The 16,013-nt window shown below is 50.8% G+C and overlaps 2 protein-coding genes across 2 annotated transcripts in view; one reads left to right on the top strand and one right to left on the bottom strand.

The window, feature by feature from the left end:
* Positions 1-223: 223 nt before the first annotated feature.
* znf526 (zinc finger protein 526) lies at positions 224-6,553 on the top strand. Its single transcript, XM_056601895.1, has 8 exons — positions 224-1,342; positions 1,618-1,781; positions 1,938-2,033; positions 2,117-2,937; positions 3,113-3,248; positions 3,681-4,815; positions 4,858-5,369; positions 5,512-6,553. Exons 1-8 carry the CDS (start codon positions 1,051-1,053, stop codon positions 5,683-5,685), a joined length of 3,330 nt encoding a protein of 1,109 aa, XP_056457870.1. The 5' UTR covers positions 224-1,050; the 3' UTR covers positions 5,686-6,553.
* A 38-nt stretch (positions 6,554-6,591) lies between these two features.
* cicb (capicua transcriptional repressor b) overlaps positions 6,592-16,013 on the bottom strand; it is a 40,546-nt gene continuing 31,124 nt past the window's right edge. Inside the window, exons 12-21 of the mRNA XM_056601446.1 lie at positions 15,798-15,937; positions 15,474-15,634; positions 13,320-13,498; positions 11,758-12,171; positions 10,984-11,312; positions 10,497-10,648; positions 10,119-10,270; positions 9,633-9,767; positions 9,275-9,406; positions 6,592-9,032 (exon numbers count right to left, since the gene is read on the bottom strand). Coding sequence (XP_056457421.1) covers positions 8,728-9,032; positions 9,275-9,406; positions 9,633-9,767; positions 10,119-10,270; positions 10,497-10,648; positions 10,984-11,312; positions 11,758-12,171; positions 13,320-13,498; positions 15,474-15,634; positions 15,798-15,937 — 2,099 coding nt within the window. The 3' untranslated portion in view covers positions 6,592-8,727. The remainder of the gene's footprint in view (positions 9,033-9,274; positions 9,407-9,632; positions 9,768-10,118; positions 10,271-10,496; positions 10,649-10,983; positions 11,313-11,757; positions 12,172-13,319; positions 13,499-15,473; positions 15,635-15,797; positions 15,938-16,013) is intronic.

Here is a 16,013-nt window from a genome sequence, read left to right as displayed (position 1 = left end):
GATTTATTGTACAACTATATAACTTTCCGTCTAAATAAGATAAATCGATATCATGACATGTTTTTATATTTAAAGGGCATTATTTATTATTAAAAAAGAATAACGATCAATTCCCACAGCAAAAATTGTGTCAATGTAAATGTCAAAGAAAACTACAAGATCCACAACCCGAGTGAACGATAAATGATTGTCAGATTTTCTGTCCAATCACAGCTCCCGAAAAGTCGAGCACTACTGCATTTGGGCGGAGCGACTTATCACAAGAATGGAGGCGAACGGCGGGCAAACGTTTAATTTCATGCATTGAAATGTGATTTAATACTGGCGTATTTTAAACTATCTGCTCCCAAGGTTGTGACAGGAGGTCTGCGTATCGAGAAAGAAACGCTCGGGTGAAGTGCGAGTGACGAGCACACGAGGGATAGTCCAACGAGAGTAAATGAGAGGTAAGAAAAAAAGAAGGGCCCATCCTAGTAGCTGTAGACTCGCCGAGAAAATTGGGTAGCGCCGCCTGACGACCGCCGTGCGCCGGGGAGCTACTCTCAGGAAATTGCGGTGCCGAGTAAAAGGTTTCAATATCGGAGGGAGCGCCGCCAACAGCTCTGTCTATGCCATCGCATACTTCAAGCATAGCAAGGAGGTACATTTGTAGGTGAATTAACATTATTAGCAATACTTGCTCGACTGCTGCATCGGTAATACAAGACATTCGTGTAATTCATCGTGGATTCATTTTGATGCCTCTAATAAACCAGTACCAAGTGTTTGTTTACAAACGAGACGTGGAATATCACCTGTATCATGAATAACGTTGCGATGGCCGCGGTCGGCCATATATCACCCCATTAACACACCCGATGGACTAATTAATCTTGTATTTGTAACTGCAGGGTCAAGTTCGTAGTCAGAAGTCCGTTTGTATGCAATTCAACAGACTACTCAAACTTATGGACACAAAACTAGGTTCACGTTTAAGTAAACCGCACCAAGGCAAAACATTCCCTTCATGACCAACTTCTTCAAGACATCCTAAACACGAGCTACGCAGCGATGACTGAGCCAGGGGAAGACGCGGAGGGTGTTTACGTGGAGCACCAGTACATGTGCAGCGAGTGCCAGGAGCTCTTCAACACCCTGGAAGATGTGCTGGTGCACCAGCAGATCCACAACGGGGTTGAGGGGGATGGGGAGCAAGAGGTGTCCATCCAGGACATGACTGAGATGGAGGAGACCCAGCAGTACCAGTGCCTGGAGTGTGGAGCTCTTCTGGTGAATTCCGATGAACTACTGCAACACCAGGAGATGCACATGAGAGAAGCGGGGATGGAGGTGGAGCACCAGGGTAAGTGACGGAATAGTTGGGTTTGATTAATTATTCATGTCTGTTAGGATTTTATGGTGTCATCAATTCTTTCACCTAAGACGAGTACGACATTTTCGGGGGTATGACAGAGTATGTCATTTTTTAGGTTTTAGCTGACATTTTCTATTCATTTCAATTAATTCAACATTGTCTGTTTTTTTTGTTGCTTGTTTATAAGTGCATGAGTTCATCGTTTTCTGACCTGAAACTCGTATTCCAGTGCAGTATATTCTTAGGCATGTTTGTTCCTTCAGAGCTCTGTGAGGTCCTGGAGACAGACGAGGCGGGAGCAGAGGACTCCGGGCCGGTCAAGTACCAGTGTCTGGACTGCCTGGCTCTGTTTGACTCCCCTGATGTCTGGCTGGAACACCGAAACAGCCACAGCAGAAGTAGCACACACAGCAAAATGGTGACCGCCGTAAGGACAGCGCACATGCCCATGTTGTACTCGGCTGCACACATGAGTGTATTTTTTTCTTTTGTCTTTAGGAAGACAAAAGCTCAGTGCAACATGATGATGAAACATGTATCGTTGCCCTGGCTAGTCAAGTTTCTCTTCTCCTCTTTGCTCTAGGAGTACGTGCTGCAATCCGATGGGACCATCACTCTGTTGAACAGTGTCCAGAACTATGTGTTGAGCGACCAGCAAGCAGAGGAGATCCTGGCTCAGGTAAACTTCTCCCATTTGGGTCATGGTGCGGGGGAGTTGAGCGGATGTTTCAGAGACATTAACTTTGTTTTCCTTTCCCTCAGGTTCTCACCCAGCAGCAGCAACAGCAGCTACAGCAGCAGCAGCTACAACAGTTGCAGCAGCAGCAGCAGCATCAAAGACAACCGAAGAAACGACAGATTATGTCCAAGCCGCCAAACGCCGCCATGCTGTCCGCCGTCTCTCCAAGCCTGGGCTCGGCCACCATGCACCTGCAGATCCTCACGGCCCAGGCGCTGGCGGACGGCTCCACCACGGGCAACACGCTGCGCACCAAGACGCTGCCTCCCCTGCTGTCCACCCTGGGGCCGGGCTCCTCAGGAAAGGTGGGGCTGCTGGACAACGGCCTCCAGAGGCTGGAGATAAGGCTTGCCCCGGGCATCCAGGGGGATGCGCAGCAGCAGCAGGCGGAGATGGTGGTCATCCACCCCTACGAATGCTCCGAGTGCTCCCTGCTCTTCCAAACCCCGGAGGACTTCCTCCAGCACCAAGGGGAGCACTTCCTAGGTCAGGACAAGGAGAGCAGCGAGGCGGGAGTCATGAGTGGCTTCGAGGAGCTGAGGGCGAGGGAGGACGCAGAGAGGACGGACGAGTCCCGGTTGAGGCTCGCGGAGAAGAGGAACGCCATCTGGGCCACGCCCCAGCAGTGCGAGCTGTGCAACCGCACCTTCACCTCCGCCAACCGGCTGGCGGCTCACAAGCGCGTGCACGAACAGGGGACGCACGAATGCCCCGAGTGCGACAAGGTGTTCAAGAAGGCGACGTCACTGCAGACGCACATGCGCACACACTCTGGCGTGGCCAGGTACCTCTGTGTGGACTGCGGGCACAGCTTCACCACCGAGATGACGCTCATCATGCACAGGTACACGCAAGGCATTAAAGGCCCCCCACACTAGTCCTTTAAGTTAAGTAATCGCGTCACACTGCAGTGGCGGAGCCCCCTGTATGGGATTACAGTGCAGACCGTGGTTGGCCCCAAAAGAGGTTCCTCCATGTTGATTTATCCCCCTCATTTTCTACTTTCTTCTTCTTAACAGGAAGTCCCACATCGCCGACCCCTTACACAAGTGTCAGGTCTGCAGCAAAAGCTTCACCAACATGACCAAGTTCCTCTACCACCGCCGCACCCACCTCAACCGAGACCCGTCTGCCCAGCCCACCCCCATTGCTTCGGTAAGAAATTGCAATATGTTTGTCCTTATTCTGTCCTCGCGACGCATGGCATCCTCTTCAAGACATGTTTGTGAATGATAGGCCATGAATACGTTGGTAGAGTGTAGCACAGAGGGAGGCTGTAAATAAAGCATCGTCGTGGGAATAATGGAGGGAGATGCACCATAATTCAGTGAAGCATCTTTAACTTTGTTGTGCCCCCAGGATGAACATTAATCCTCAATGTTGTGATTGTCCTCCACCAAGTTCCCTTGCAAAATTCATCACCTTCTTCCATTTTATATTGGACACATCTGTTTCTAACCGGATCACTTCATAATAAGGCGCTCATACAAATATTTTACTATGTACTTGGAGTATGGACCAAAAGCTGGAGGTAGGGAGTCTTGTATTACGATGAGATGTAACCATCAACCTTTGTTCATCTTGAAGGAGTCGGCCCCCAGGAGGGCGTCCCTGTCGGCTCTGACCATCTTGCAGAGGGCCAGAGAGAGGAGGGAGGCCGCCAGAATGCTGGAGGAGCCAAATGAGAACAATGACCTCCTCGCTCCTCTCACAGACGATCAGATGCAGCAGATGGAAGAGGAAGGGGGTCAGGGGGAGGGAGGCGAGGAGGTGAAACGGGCGGGAGGCGAGGAGGTGAAACGGGAGGGAGGCGGACTCCTCGCTCACTCCTCAGACTCCAGCAGCCTCCTCCAACAAGCAGCCACTGAGGTGGGCTTGGTTGACCATCCCGCCCCCAATGGCGACTCTGTCTGCGCGTCCTCTGAGTCGCAGGACCCAGCGGCGGCCCCTGCCCCTCCGGCTAGTGTCCCCGACAAGGGGACCTTCTCGTGCCGCTCCTGCCCCAAGACCTTCTCCTCCCCGCTGCAGCTCGCCAACCACCGCCGCAAGTTCCACGTGCCGGAGCGCAGCTTCTTGTGCGGCGTCTGCTCCAAGTCGTTCAAGAAGCAGATCCACATGCGCAACCACCTGCGCACGCACACGGGGGAGCGGCCCTTCCAGTGCTCGGACTGCGGCAAGACCTTCTCGTCGCTGGCCAACCTCATGCGCCACAGCCTCATCCACTCTGGCGTGCGGCCGTACCGCTGTGACGTGTGCGAGCGCACCTTCTCCCAGTCGTCCAACCTGCGGCAGCACAGCCTGTTGCACGACGCCCCCGCCAAGCTCACCTGCCCCGACTGTCCGTCCGTCTTCGCCGGGCCCTCCAAGCTGGCGGCGCACCGCTACACGGCGGCTCACGCCGGGGCCCCCGCGCCCTTCCCCTGTCCGCACTGCGAGTCGGGCTTCCTGACCCGCAGGCAGAGGGACTTCCACTGCCTGGAGCAGCATGCCAGCCTGCTGGAGGCCGGGGCCCCGCTCGGCACCGGAGACCCCGCCGTCGCCGTCGCGGGGTCCGGGGCCTCTTCCGCCCACACGACGGAGGAGGGGGAGGCCGGGGGGTCGTCGGCACTGGTGCGGGGAGGGCTGGACTGCAAGATTTGCGGGAAGAAGCTCAACTCCTTCCCCAACCTGAGGCTCCACCAGCTGAGCCACCAGGCGGCCGGGCCCGGGCGGTCGCGCGCCGGCACCGGAGGCGGCGGCGGCGGCGGCGGCGGCGGCGGCGGAGGCGGTGGCGGCGGTGGTGGCACCGCGGGCGGCAAGCGTCCCAAAGCCCACCAATGCCCCATCTGCGGCAAGCTGTTTGTGTCGTCGTCGGCCGTGGCGCTGCACCAGAGGGTGCACACGGGCGAGCGGCCCTTCCCCTGTCAGGTGTGCGGCAAGCGCTTCCGCCAGAACACGCACCTGCGGGAGCACCTGCGCACGCACTCGGGCGAGCGGCCGTTCTGCTGCGAGGTGTGCGGGAAGGGCTTCATCCAGAGCATGCACCTGGCGGAGCACCGGCGCACGCACACCGGGGAGCGGCCGCACGCCTGCCCGCAGTGCGGCAAGGCCTTCAAGACTTTCTCCAACCTGAGGAACCACAAGAAGACCCACGCTCGGCAGCAGAAGCTCCAAGAGGAGGCTGCCCAGGTGCCCATGGAGACCAGCTCTGCCTTGTCGCTGGTGGACGGCGGCGCTGGGGAGCTGTTCAACGGACAGCCTCAGATCATCCAGATCCAGGCCTCCGACTTGCAGCAGGTCGGCTCCTCACTGGGCTCTTGTGAATTGTAACTGTGATGTGGATAATACTTGATGTATATAAAATCGCTTGTTTCCTCATCTATCCCTACTGTAGCCCATATTGACCTATCTCTTTGCCCTCCTCCTCCCTTCCTTTCAGGCACGGGGCACACCTACCATCATGTGCAATGAATTTGGAGAGACCATCGCCATCATAGAGACGGCGGAAGGAGGAACCCTGGCGCTGGAGCAGGCCCTGGAGATCTACCACTCAGCGCTGGAGAACGGCCTCACCATGGACACGGTCACCGTGGAAGGCCTGCAGCTTCTTTGAGGCCCAAAGCATTTTTCAGACTGACTAGTCCCCAGCTAAAGGATAAGGCTATTCCAGAATCATTACTTGAAGCCAAAGGAGAAAGTGACATTACCAGGGCCAATAGTACTCCCCCAAATGATTGACAATCACAAATATGCTTAACTGATAGATCTCCGGTCAACAACTCAGTATACTAATATTTAACATTTCATATTGAATGCACATTTAAATCTGAAGAATAATAGCTGAGACTTAGGAGGAAGTCTTGTTTGTTCTACTTGATGTTGATGCCAAATTTCTTCTTTTTTTTTTTTTACTTTTGTTTGATCTTCTGGAAGTGAGGCTTGAATATATGTATTCTATTGTAAATAGTGGAATAAATTGTTTTGAAGAATCTTTCTCAATGTTTCCCGTGTCTGTTGAAATAATCTTGAACTGCTATGCTAAGGGGTACCAACACACACGTGTTTGATGTACTAGTTTTACAGAAAATATGACAGTGTAATAACACCTCATTGGATTACGCTTACGCTAATTTGTCAGTGACATAAGACCCATCTGGGCTTGCAACTTAACAATATTTTCAAAGTCGATAAATCTGATCAGTTTCTCGAATCATTTAGTCTGAATATGTTATAGCAAATCCCATTTCAAGTTACGTGATCCAAGTGATGTCTTAGATGTGCTTCCTTTATCTCACAAGCAGCCAAGGAAGACTTAACGTTTCCTTTAATGATCCATGAACCAAATATTTGATTCTTACTGCAGAAAATGTTTACTTGAACCATTCAGTTTATATCCCAACTAATCGTTGCAGCCTTAATACCCATTATGTCTTCATGCAATTGAGAACTGAGAACTGAATTGAATAATGAAATTAACTGAAGAAAATCGTATAATAAATGATTTATATAAACTTGAGTGATTTCATTTTAAGGCACCAGTAAAACAACCAGATAGGACATGAGTTGAACATCTACTTTATTTGTATACTGAAAGGTACAGATACAAACTTAAATTATTCATATAAATTCCTCTCTCGCTTACTGTGGCAGCAAAACAAGGAGAATAATACAAAAAAAAATTATCCACTTTTTTTTCCTCCATACCATGTCTAACCTTCAGTAATGGGCATCTTTAAATTCAACGTATATTCAATGACACATTTTTCCTCAATATAACGAGTCTACTGACTCTACAGTAATTATGTACAACACAACCCAGTCTTGCACAAAGACAACCGATATAATATACCCTTACCAACCCTCTTTGATTAATTACCCTTGCCCTACTTCCCCCAGTTTCTCTCCATCGATCCAGATGGCCGTGCATGGAGTTTGCAATAAAGTGACAAAGGAAGGAAGGAGGGAAGGAAAGAGGTGGAGGGAGGAGGAATACAAGCAAAGGGATGAAGGTTATAAAATCCAACTTAATAGTGAGGGAGTAAAAAGAATACAGGGTTGTCAAAAAAGACATGACTTATTACTCTTTTAAAAAGGAATATAAGGTCCCACATTTAGAGGTTTTTTTTTTCCTTTGTGACAATCAAGAAAACAAGTGCACCACAGGTCCTATGTTGAGGTGAGGGCAACCGAATGAAAGACTAAAATGGAGGGTTTGTGTAAGTGTCCTCACACACCTGCCTCAAAACTAGCTCTAGAAATTAACGGTTGGTCACAATTAGAATAATATCCGTCAGTTAAAAAGGACCAGGTTTTACTTCAATGACACAGTAGAGTATTAAAAACAAGAGAAATACAACAAAACTGAAGTATAATGATAATATTGAATAAAAACTGGTAATAAAATTGCTTGGCAACAGGAGGGATTAAGGCTGGGTAACCCCAACCTCCTTTATATATGGATTTGTGGTTGAGGCAACTAATAGGATTCAGTCCAGCTGTGAACAGGATGTGCCTTTTTGACTGGGGCCCACCGTCTTCCTTCATGGCGAGCGAATGAGGCACAGGAATGCTTGCTTTCCTAGTTACTGGCATCTGCTGAGGTCAACCACGGGAAGGGACGATTGATGTCGGTTGGCCATGATGAAAATGACGAGGATAATGATGATGGCACTGCCAAAAATGTCCACATAAGATTCAACCGTTTGGTTTGAACAGACCTCCCCCGAATGTCTACAGTTAAGCAATAAATTGGGGTGAAAAGAACTCCATGAAAGGGCCATTCTGAACCGTCCCCATAGCAACAGGTTATCTCATCCAATGAAACAGTCCCCAGCCGGTGAGGGCCCAGCCCCCATAATGTCCAGCAGTGACAAACGACACACACACACACACACACACACACACACACACACACACACACACACACACACACACACACACACACACACACACACACACACACACACACACACACACACACACACACACACACACACACACACACACTTTGTTCATATCCTGCAGTCTGTCGCCGCTTGGTACTCAGAATTATTTATACTCTAAATAAAAAAGAAAACTAGTTTAACTGACTAAAACTACTGACTTCTTCCACAGTCTGAAAAGGGGCCACAAGAGCCTGTAAGTCCCGACCACAGCCCCCATTGCTTCAGGGCCAGACGAGGTCTAGGTGAACACAATGGTCTGCAGTTAACTGGCTTCAATGGAGGCCTTATCCAAGGTTGTCCATACAAACAAGAGTGCTGAATCAACTGTGGAAATACAAGTCCACAGGGTGTAGTGTGCGTGTGTGGTTATGTGTGGGTGGTTATGTGTCCGTGTGTGCGTCATGGTATTGTGTTAACGGTGTTTTTTTTGTGCCACTGGCATCTCACATGTAAATCTTTTTTGGTACAGGGCTTATTAACGGCTCAAATGGATCAATGCCCGTCGTTGTACACCTTATGTGTGTCCTCTCCTCTGTGAAGTTGGTCACCGAGGATGTAAAGATGGGAGGAAGAGACCAGAGAGGTGAAGAGTGCGACCTCTGAAACACCCCGGAGGTGGCGGGAAGGGGGGCAGGCTGGGTGGCGGTGAGGCGTGACTCTGACCGTCGCTGATTGATCCGACAAATCGAAAAGAAACCGATCAGCTTCCCTCATCTGGAGGAGTCCTGGGACTCCCGGGGATCTCCCGGGCTGTGCTCTCCTGGTCGCTCCCCGTCCGCTCCCCCCGGCTCCCCCCCTCCTCCTCCCCCACCGCCTGCCCCGGACCCTTCTCCGGACTGGGAGCCAGAGGGCCCAGGGAGGGAAGGCATGGAGTCCGGACCCCCGAGGCCGGAGACCTCGGAGGGGGCGGCGGTCTGCATGATCTTCTGCCTCACCTCCCGGATCTTCAGCTGCAGGCACACCTTGGTGGGGAAGATGTCCGAGTAGCGCGTCTGGAAGGCGGCGGTGGCCTGGGCTGTGAGGGGAATGCAGCGGTCAGCTCGGCTCTGTACAGTGGCTCTTTGTACTTTGTTAATTAGAGCGATCCCTGCACAACTTTGTTCAAGGTAGCCGTTCTCACACATCGCAAATAAATAAAAATGTAGCTATTTAGCAGACACCTTTATCCAAAATGACGAAGAGCGACTTTCTCTTTTCGTATTACATTATGTGTGTTAGGAATCCATTATTTTATTTCTCTGGACCAGCCTGGGCTACCTGAAGGGAAGAAGCCGTGCTCCTGAAAGAGCTGCATGACCAGAGCCCTCCTCTGGTCCAGGGTGCGCCTCAGAGACGAGTAGGGGACCTTATCGAACTCCAGCTCCCCCAGGATGTCCTCCCCGTCCGTGCCTGGGGAGAGAGCTTGTGTTATGGGTGGGAACAAGGTCAGCCTGGCCTGTGGTTTGTGTGCGTGTGTGTTTTCCTGTGGCTAGGAATCACATATTTTTCACGGTATTTTGAATATACAAGACCTTTATGAGCCCTTCACAATCCTTTTAAATCGATCTAATTCCCGTTTCTCATGTTGTCTGAATTGATTTCCCTGGTAGACCCGACATGTTCCGGATGTCCTTACCTGGCCGGTCGAAGGTGAAGATGTCTCCCTCACACTTGGCGGCGCTCTTGGGGGTGTTGGGCTCCGAGCTGCAGCTGGAACGGCGCCGGCTCTTCCTCTTCGGAGACACCGGGTCCTCCGTGGACGAGTCCAGGTCTGGGGGGCGGAGGGGCAGACGGCAAAACCCTCTCAAACCACATCCCAAACCCAATGCAAAACTCTTATCACACATGGGAAACTGTTGTGGTTTAGTACAGGATTCAACACGGTGCTCATGTTACTCCCTACTCCAAGACCCCATCATACTACGCAGTGAGAGTCCACAATGATCACCCCAGGGCAGGAGGCCTGGGAGGTTCATCAGGTCGTAACCCAGGCTACGACCAATCAGGGGAACGGCCTACTGTCACCCCTGCAGACACAACGCCACGGCGCGTGGTCAAACAGGGAGAGCCGCCACGTCCCTCTGTCGGCCCCCTGACTCCGAGCGCTCCCTGGGGGACCCACCTGTGGAGTTCTTCCTCTTGCGGCGGTAGCTGCCGAGGATGGCGCGCGGGGAGGTGGCCATGCTCTGCAGCGTGGGCGAGGGCAGCACCTCCTCCGGCCGGAACTCCGGCAGTTCGGCGAAGCGCTCCTCGAAGTACACCTCCGACAGTACCCTGCCCGACCAACACACGGACACGCAGAGGACACGTGAATATACACAGGCTCGCCTGGGGCCCGCCGGGAGGGCGGCTGTACACATGCTGCCTGATCTATGGCATGAGAGGGTAGGTCTCTCTTCTATGATGCTTCATACGAAGCGAGCCTGGGATATTGTTAGTGGGTACGTCGGTGAAGACTTTTCTAGTTCACAGCGGACACAAAGTATCAATATAAACTCACTTATCCACAGAGTCAAACGTCTTCTTGAGAGGCGGGGGCCGGGCCTTGATCTTCTTTGGTGGGGGGGCTTCTTTGTCGGTCTGCGGGGGGGGCAGTGCCGGTTCAGAGGGGGGAGGGAGAGGAGAGGAGGGGAGGGACTCCTTCCATCCAGTCTGCAGAGGAAAGGACACAGCCACGGAGACGCTGATGAGAGAACTCCTCACCACCAAATAGTTAAGGCTGGGCAGTAGCTACTAGAATGTGGACAGTCATTTGATGATATACATTATTTGGAAAATGTATTTAGAAGAATAAAGATTTCTGGCTGCTCTGGGAATACCGTTGAGTGACTTCCATGCTATTTCCACATTATTGATAGGAATTGCGTTATTTAACCTCAGATTTAAAACGTTTCAACAGATATCGTGATGTATATCCTCATCCTGATGATGAGCCTTAATGTACATCCACACAACACACCTCACCGAGCTGTGACCCGGCCCCGTACCTCTCTGCTGGCACTGCTGTCCCGGCTGCGGCTGCTGGAGGCGTCCGCGGCGCTGGTGCCTTCGGGGGGCTTGTCGGAGGAGGACAGCTCCTCGCTGGGGTGGGAGGACGGGGAGCCCGCCGGCTCGGGCTCAAAGGAGAAACGAGAGGCCGCTGCCTCCCTCTCTCTCTCCCTCTCTCGGTCCCTCTCTCGCTCCTTCTCCCTGTCCCTGTCCTTTCCGCGGCCCCCTCCTTCATAGTTGCCCACGGGGATGTTGGCCACCATGGCCTTCACTTTCTGAGGGGTCCTCGCGGAGGGCAGGGGGAGTTTGGGTGTGCCCGGTGCACTGCCTGTTAAATGAGATGACATATTTCTAGACCTGATATCAAGTAATGGAACTCAGTAAGACATGAATCACAGTTAAATATTTATACAACTACCATCAGGTCTTCTAGCAGGCTTTTTTTTTTAAGATACACATCATTAATAAGCAGGTAGGAGCATCTTGCTCAGGGAGGTCGACGGATAGACTGCAGACCTTTCTGTGGAGGTTAATTATTTAAAGAGGCTACAAGGGGTTTGGAAAAAGCCACGGCACTGGGTAGAAATACAGACTTAAATTCCAATCTATTGGAGCTTATTGTATGTGTCAACACTAGTTCCCCCTTTGCTGGCTTAATCACAGATGATCTGATCCGAGTATACGGTCTAATAGTGAGCAGTAGCATGTAAATACAGACAGAATGCCTCTAAAGAAAGGAGGATGTGTATTGGCTGAGAGGTAGCGGGTCCTACCGGGTGGGTGGATGGAGAGTGGGGGGCTGCAGGCCCTCATGGACACCGCCGGGCCACTGGCCGACCCGGCGCTGCTGCAGGGGGTCTTGACGGTGGCCGGCCTCTCCATGGCCCGGTCCTGCTGCCCCAGCAGCTCGCCGTGCCTCTCGGCCTGCCGGTCCAGGTGGGCGTAGCTGAGGGTGTGGGTGTGTGTGATGGTGGTCGGCGGTCCCACCGTGTGCTTGGACAGAATGTGCATGGAGCCGCCGGAAGGGTTGGAGACGGAGTAGACCATGCTGGGAGGCATGGTCGCCATGGACACCACGCCGGTGTTGCCACTGGACAAGGCGGGGTAGATGGTGGTGACCGCCTGCCCCCCGGTGGCAGGGGTGGGGGGCTGTAGGGACGGGGCGGGGGCGAGCAGCGCTGGTTGACCTGGACGACAGCAACAAGATGAGAACAAGTCCTTTCATTGAATCCAATATATATCCAATCAATAGATGCTATGGTTGGGGGATTTTCTTCAGGTAGAACGATACTAGTCGTTATGAATCTCGTCATCTTGCTTGTTACATTTATTCCTGCTTATTGGAAAATTCTTAACTGCCATTTATCCGGGGTCACTGTGGTCATCCGAGGCTAGAGGGATTGATCTAATGTCAGCAGCGGACTTGAGCACGAGGATAAAGACTAGGAGCATGTGGCAGCTAGTGCCATTCTTTTTTCCTCTTTCTTTTTACATGTGACAGTCCCCTGTGTGAGAACAACTGAAATCAGATTGAGGACATTCAGAGTAGAATAGGACTTAGGGTGGAAAAACTAGCTGTATTCTCTGACATATGCAACCTGCTGGATGGATGTTGCGATTGGCGGAGAATACAGGCAGAAATAATGAATGACATTTAGGAAACAGTGAATTAGATTTGTTTAATTTAAATTCCTCAATTGGTGATAAATTCAATTCCAAACAAGAAGCCCTCTATGTCTCTATGGTCGACAGATGAGAAAACCCTAGGCTATATAAATGTAAATGAAAGCGAGGTATATAGTGCTGCCTGATTTATGTCTTACTCCTCATCCTCATCTTAAAAATATATCGGCATACACGCAGGAGTAAAGTGAAAAGTTTTTTTCAAAGTCACCCCATTTGAAGCAATCAATAAGACGTATGATAGATTAGTAATTCCTCTTGGTTTATAGGCCTAGCCTAGCCAATTAAGACAAACATATGAATAGCAAGCTTATGCAGTTGAGAGACCATTGCTAGTCTTTACTCAAACATGCCTAGCAGCCTTATACTGGATTGTTAACGGGTTTCTTATGTTTGATAAAGAATGGTGAAAAAAGGTGATTGCAGACAGTCGCTTCCACCCTGTGGCAGAAGAGAGTAGCAGTTCATTGCACATTGGAAACAGACAGATGAGCTCTTACTTCCTTATCAAGGTTGCATTTGTTTGTTGATTGACGGTAAACTGCACTGTTGTCGGGAGAAGTATCAACAGTCTAATACATGCATACTCTCTCCAACCCTGATAGGTCCCCGTTAATACAGGAGACCTAACCGCCACCTCCAGAGCACTGACCTGGCATCAGCGGCTGCACCGGGGGAGCGATGGCGGTGAAGCCCAGCGTTGCTATGGTCGAAGGGACATATGCAGATCCGGCCGACGGCAGAGCCTGATGGCTGGGGGAGGAGCCTGTCGTCGTGGAGACTAAGGGCAAAGTGGAGGGGACGCCTGGAGTGGACTGCACATAGGTGATCCTACATTTATGATAGAGCGAGAGAGAGAAAAGGGGAAGCAGAAGAGGACATTTGAGCAATGGTAAAAGTCAAACATCACAGCAGTTGCTCAGATCAGTTTCATTACTCCGTGTATTATACCTGAATCAGATATTCCTTGTCCTCAACAACTCTTGTGTGCTTTATTATAATATAGATATAGTGTTAGAATTGGTATCCATCTAGCTTTCCTTAATGCAAAAGTAAGTGAAAGAACCTGAACGTCCATCCAAGTTTTTTAGTATTATTCATTGGAGTCAAACCTTCCACTCTCTGATTCTATGAGTCTCTGGCCAATAGAATCCAGAGAAACTAAAAAAAGCCAGGTACCATTTTGTAATGAAATGCAGAAAAACACAGATGAATGACAGAAACCCACCCTTGGCATCATAGAATGACCACGATTTGTACACCTATGCATAAACTGTTAAAAAGGTAGAAGTCTGAAAACAACCATATTAAAGTTAATTTAAGGGAGAACACACACACACACACACAACAGCAGACGAAACAGGAGGGGAGTGGTGAACAAGACTCTGAAAAAATGGAAAGAGGAAGAGACAACAAACTGCTGCATGAGGGGTCAGAGGGCGGTGTGCATCAGAGGCAGCAGCCTCAGATGAGTGTCTTTCTGTCTGTCTGTCTGTCAGTCATGCGTAGGCGGGGGCAGGCAGAGGCAGCGGGCCGACGACGGCAGTATGACTAACGGTGAACCAGCGGCTCCAGAGCAGAGCTGAACCAATAGGACCAGTGATGCACCACGGTGGTTTAAACCAGGCAGGCAGCGTCGGCCCCAACTCAGTCCTGAACAGACGTCGCTGTTCCAGGCTCCTACAGCCGGGGCCTACGGAGCTAGGCTCACGCTACCTTGAGCCGACACAGGGTCCGGTCCTGCTGGTGACGTTCCTGCTCAGGCGTGGTACTGTACCACAAATGACCATCTCTTTAATGAAGATCTATTTAAACCTGCACTGTGCGTCTTCTTCAGTCCACCCTCGCTCATTTATTTTTGGTCCAAATTATTTGAAATTGAAAATATTAAAATCCCAATCCACCCACAAATCAGTCAACCCTGTTATTGCTCATTCTCTAACATATAAAAGTCTCTAGAGTAGAATAACACGTAAAATACAATGAGATAAACTGATGAATAGAAGAACCTAAATAAAACGGCCATTACCAGTCCAGCCTGTAAGTGGATATTAATCACAATAGAGGTGTGTGTGTGTGTGTGTGTGTGTGTGTGTGTGTGTGTGTGTGTGTGTGTGTGTGTGTGTGTGTGTGTGTGTGTGTGTGTGTGTGTGTGTGTGTGTGTGTGTGTGTGTGTGTGTGTGTGTGTGTGTGTGTGTGTGTGTGTGTGTGTGGGGCACTATAGTAGGTGAATGCAGCTCAGAGTGGTCCCTTTAGTTGACCTTGTTGTGTTGATTTCCCCCTGCTTGGGGGTGGGCTCGGTGGGACCTTTCTCACGGCCGTTCACACAAACCGTTACCAGCCCTCTGTGAGCCGGGGTGTGTGCTTCCTGCTGGCGAGTGCTGACTGGACGGATGTAATGTGTGTGTCAGGGCTGGGCAAGCCCATGGGGATTCATATCAAGCTGTGCGTTTGGAAGGTTTAGTTTTGATTGAACGTTAGAAAATATGAAAACATAGTAATGTGAATATGTTGACTAAGAAAGCTGAGATATTGCATCTAATACTCTAGTACTAGTATAATAGGATCAGCTGTATTAAATTAATATGATTACAGCTCCAGAATCAAATGAATGTCATCAAACAACGTATTAAAGATGGACAGTGGGAGAAAACAGCAAACTATCATCCACTTTTAATAAGAATTAAACCCTACGATTATGCCCCACGTGAAATTGTGCAGCCCCTACGTGTTTGTTTGTGTGTGTGTGTGTGTGTGTGTACGCGAGTGTGAGTGCGTGTGCGTGTGTGTGTGCATTGTTCCCCACCTGGTGGAGGCAGGTGGCAGCAGCAGCGTCTGCGAGGGAGCTGACCCAGAGGCCATGACGGCAGCTGTACCCAGCGTCCCGGGGAAGGGGCTGGCAGGATGCACCGCTCCGCCCTGGGGGAGCTGGGCCTGGGCCACAGGCATGGGAGCGATCTGGATAATCTGGAACAAAGGCCCGGGGATGGCGGTGAGCGATGGCAGCGCTCCATCGCTCGTCTAATGTGCATTTGGAATACGAACAGCGTGCCCAGACGACTTTTAATGTTTGCCATGAATAAGTGAGTGTGTAATTAGCGTCTGTCCCAGCAGTGACATGCTCACTGACCTTGCTTCCTGCCTGTGCGCCGTTCTGGACAGGAAGGGGTGGGGCAACAATGGGGAACTGCTGGGCGGTGGCCGGCACAGTCCGCAGTGTTGCCATGGGAACCAGCATTTTGCCCTGGAGCCCCGGGGACTGGGTTTGCACTGAAGAAACAAAAGAACAATAAAAGAGAAGTCAGAGGAGCCCAAACATTTATAAGCTGAGGATGTATTTTATCAT

The sequence above is a fragment of the Gadus chalcogrammus genome, chromosome 11, assembly GCF_026213295.1.
Source record: "Gadus chalcogrammus isolate NIFS_2021 chromosome 11, NIFS_Gcha_1.0, whole genome shotgun sequence".
Lineage (NCBI taxonomy): Eukaryota > Metazoa > Chordata > Actinopteri > Gadiformes > Gadidae > Gadus > Gadus chalcogrammus.
This window is presented reverse-complemented; position numbering and strand designations above follow the sequence as displayed.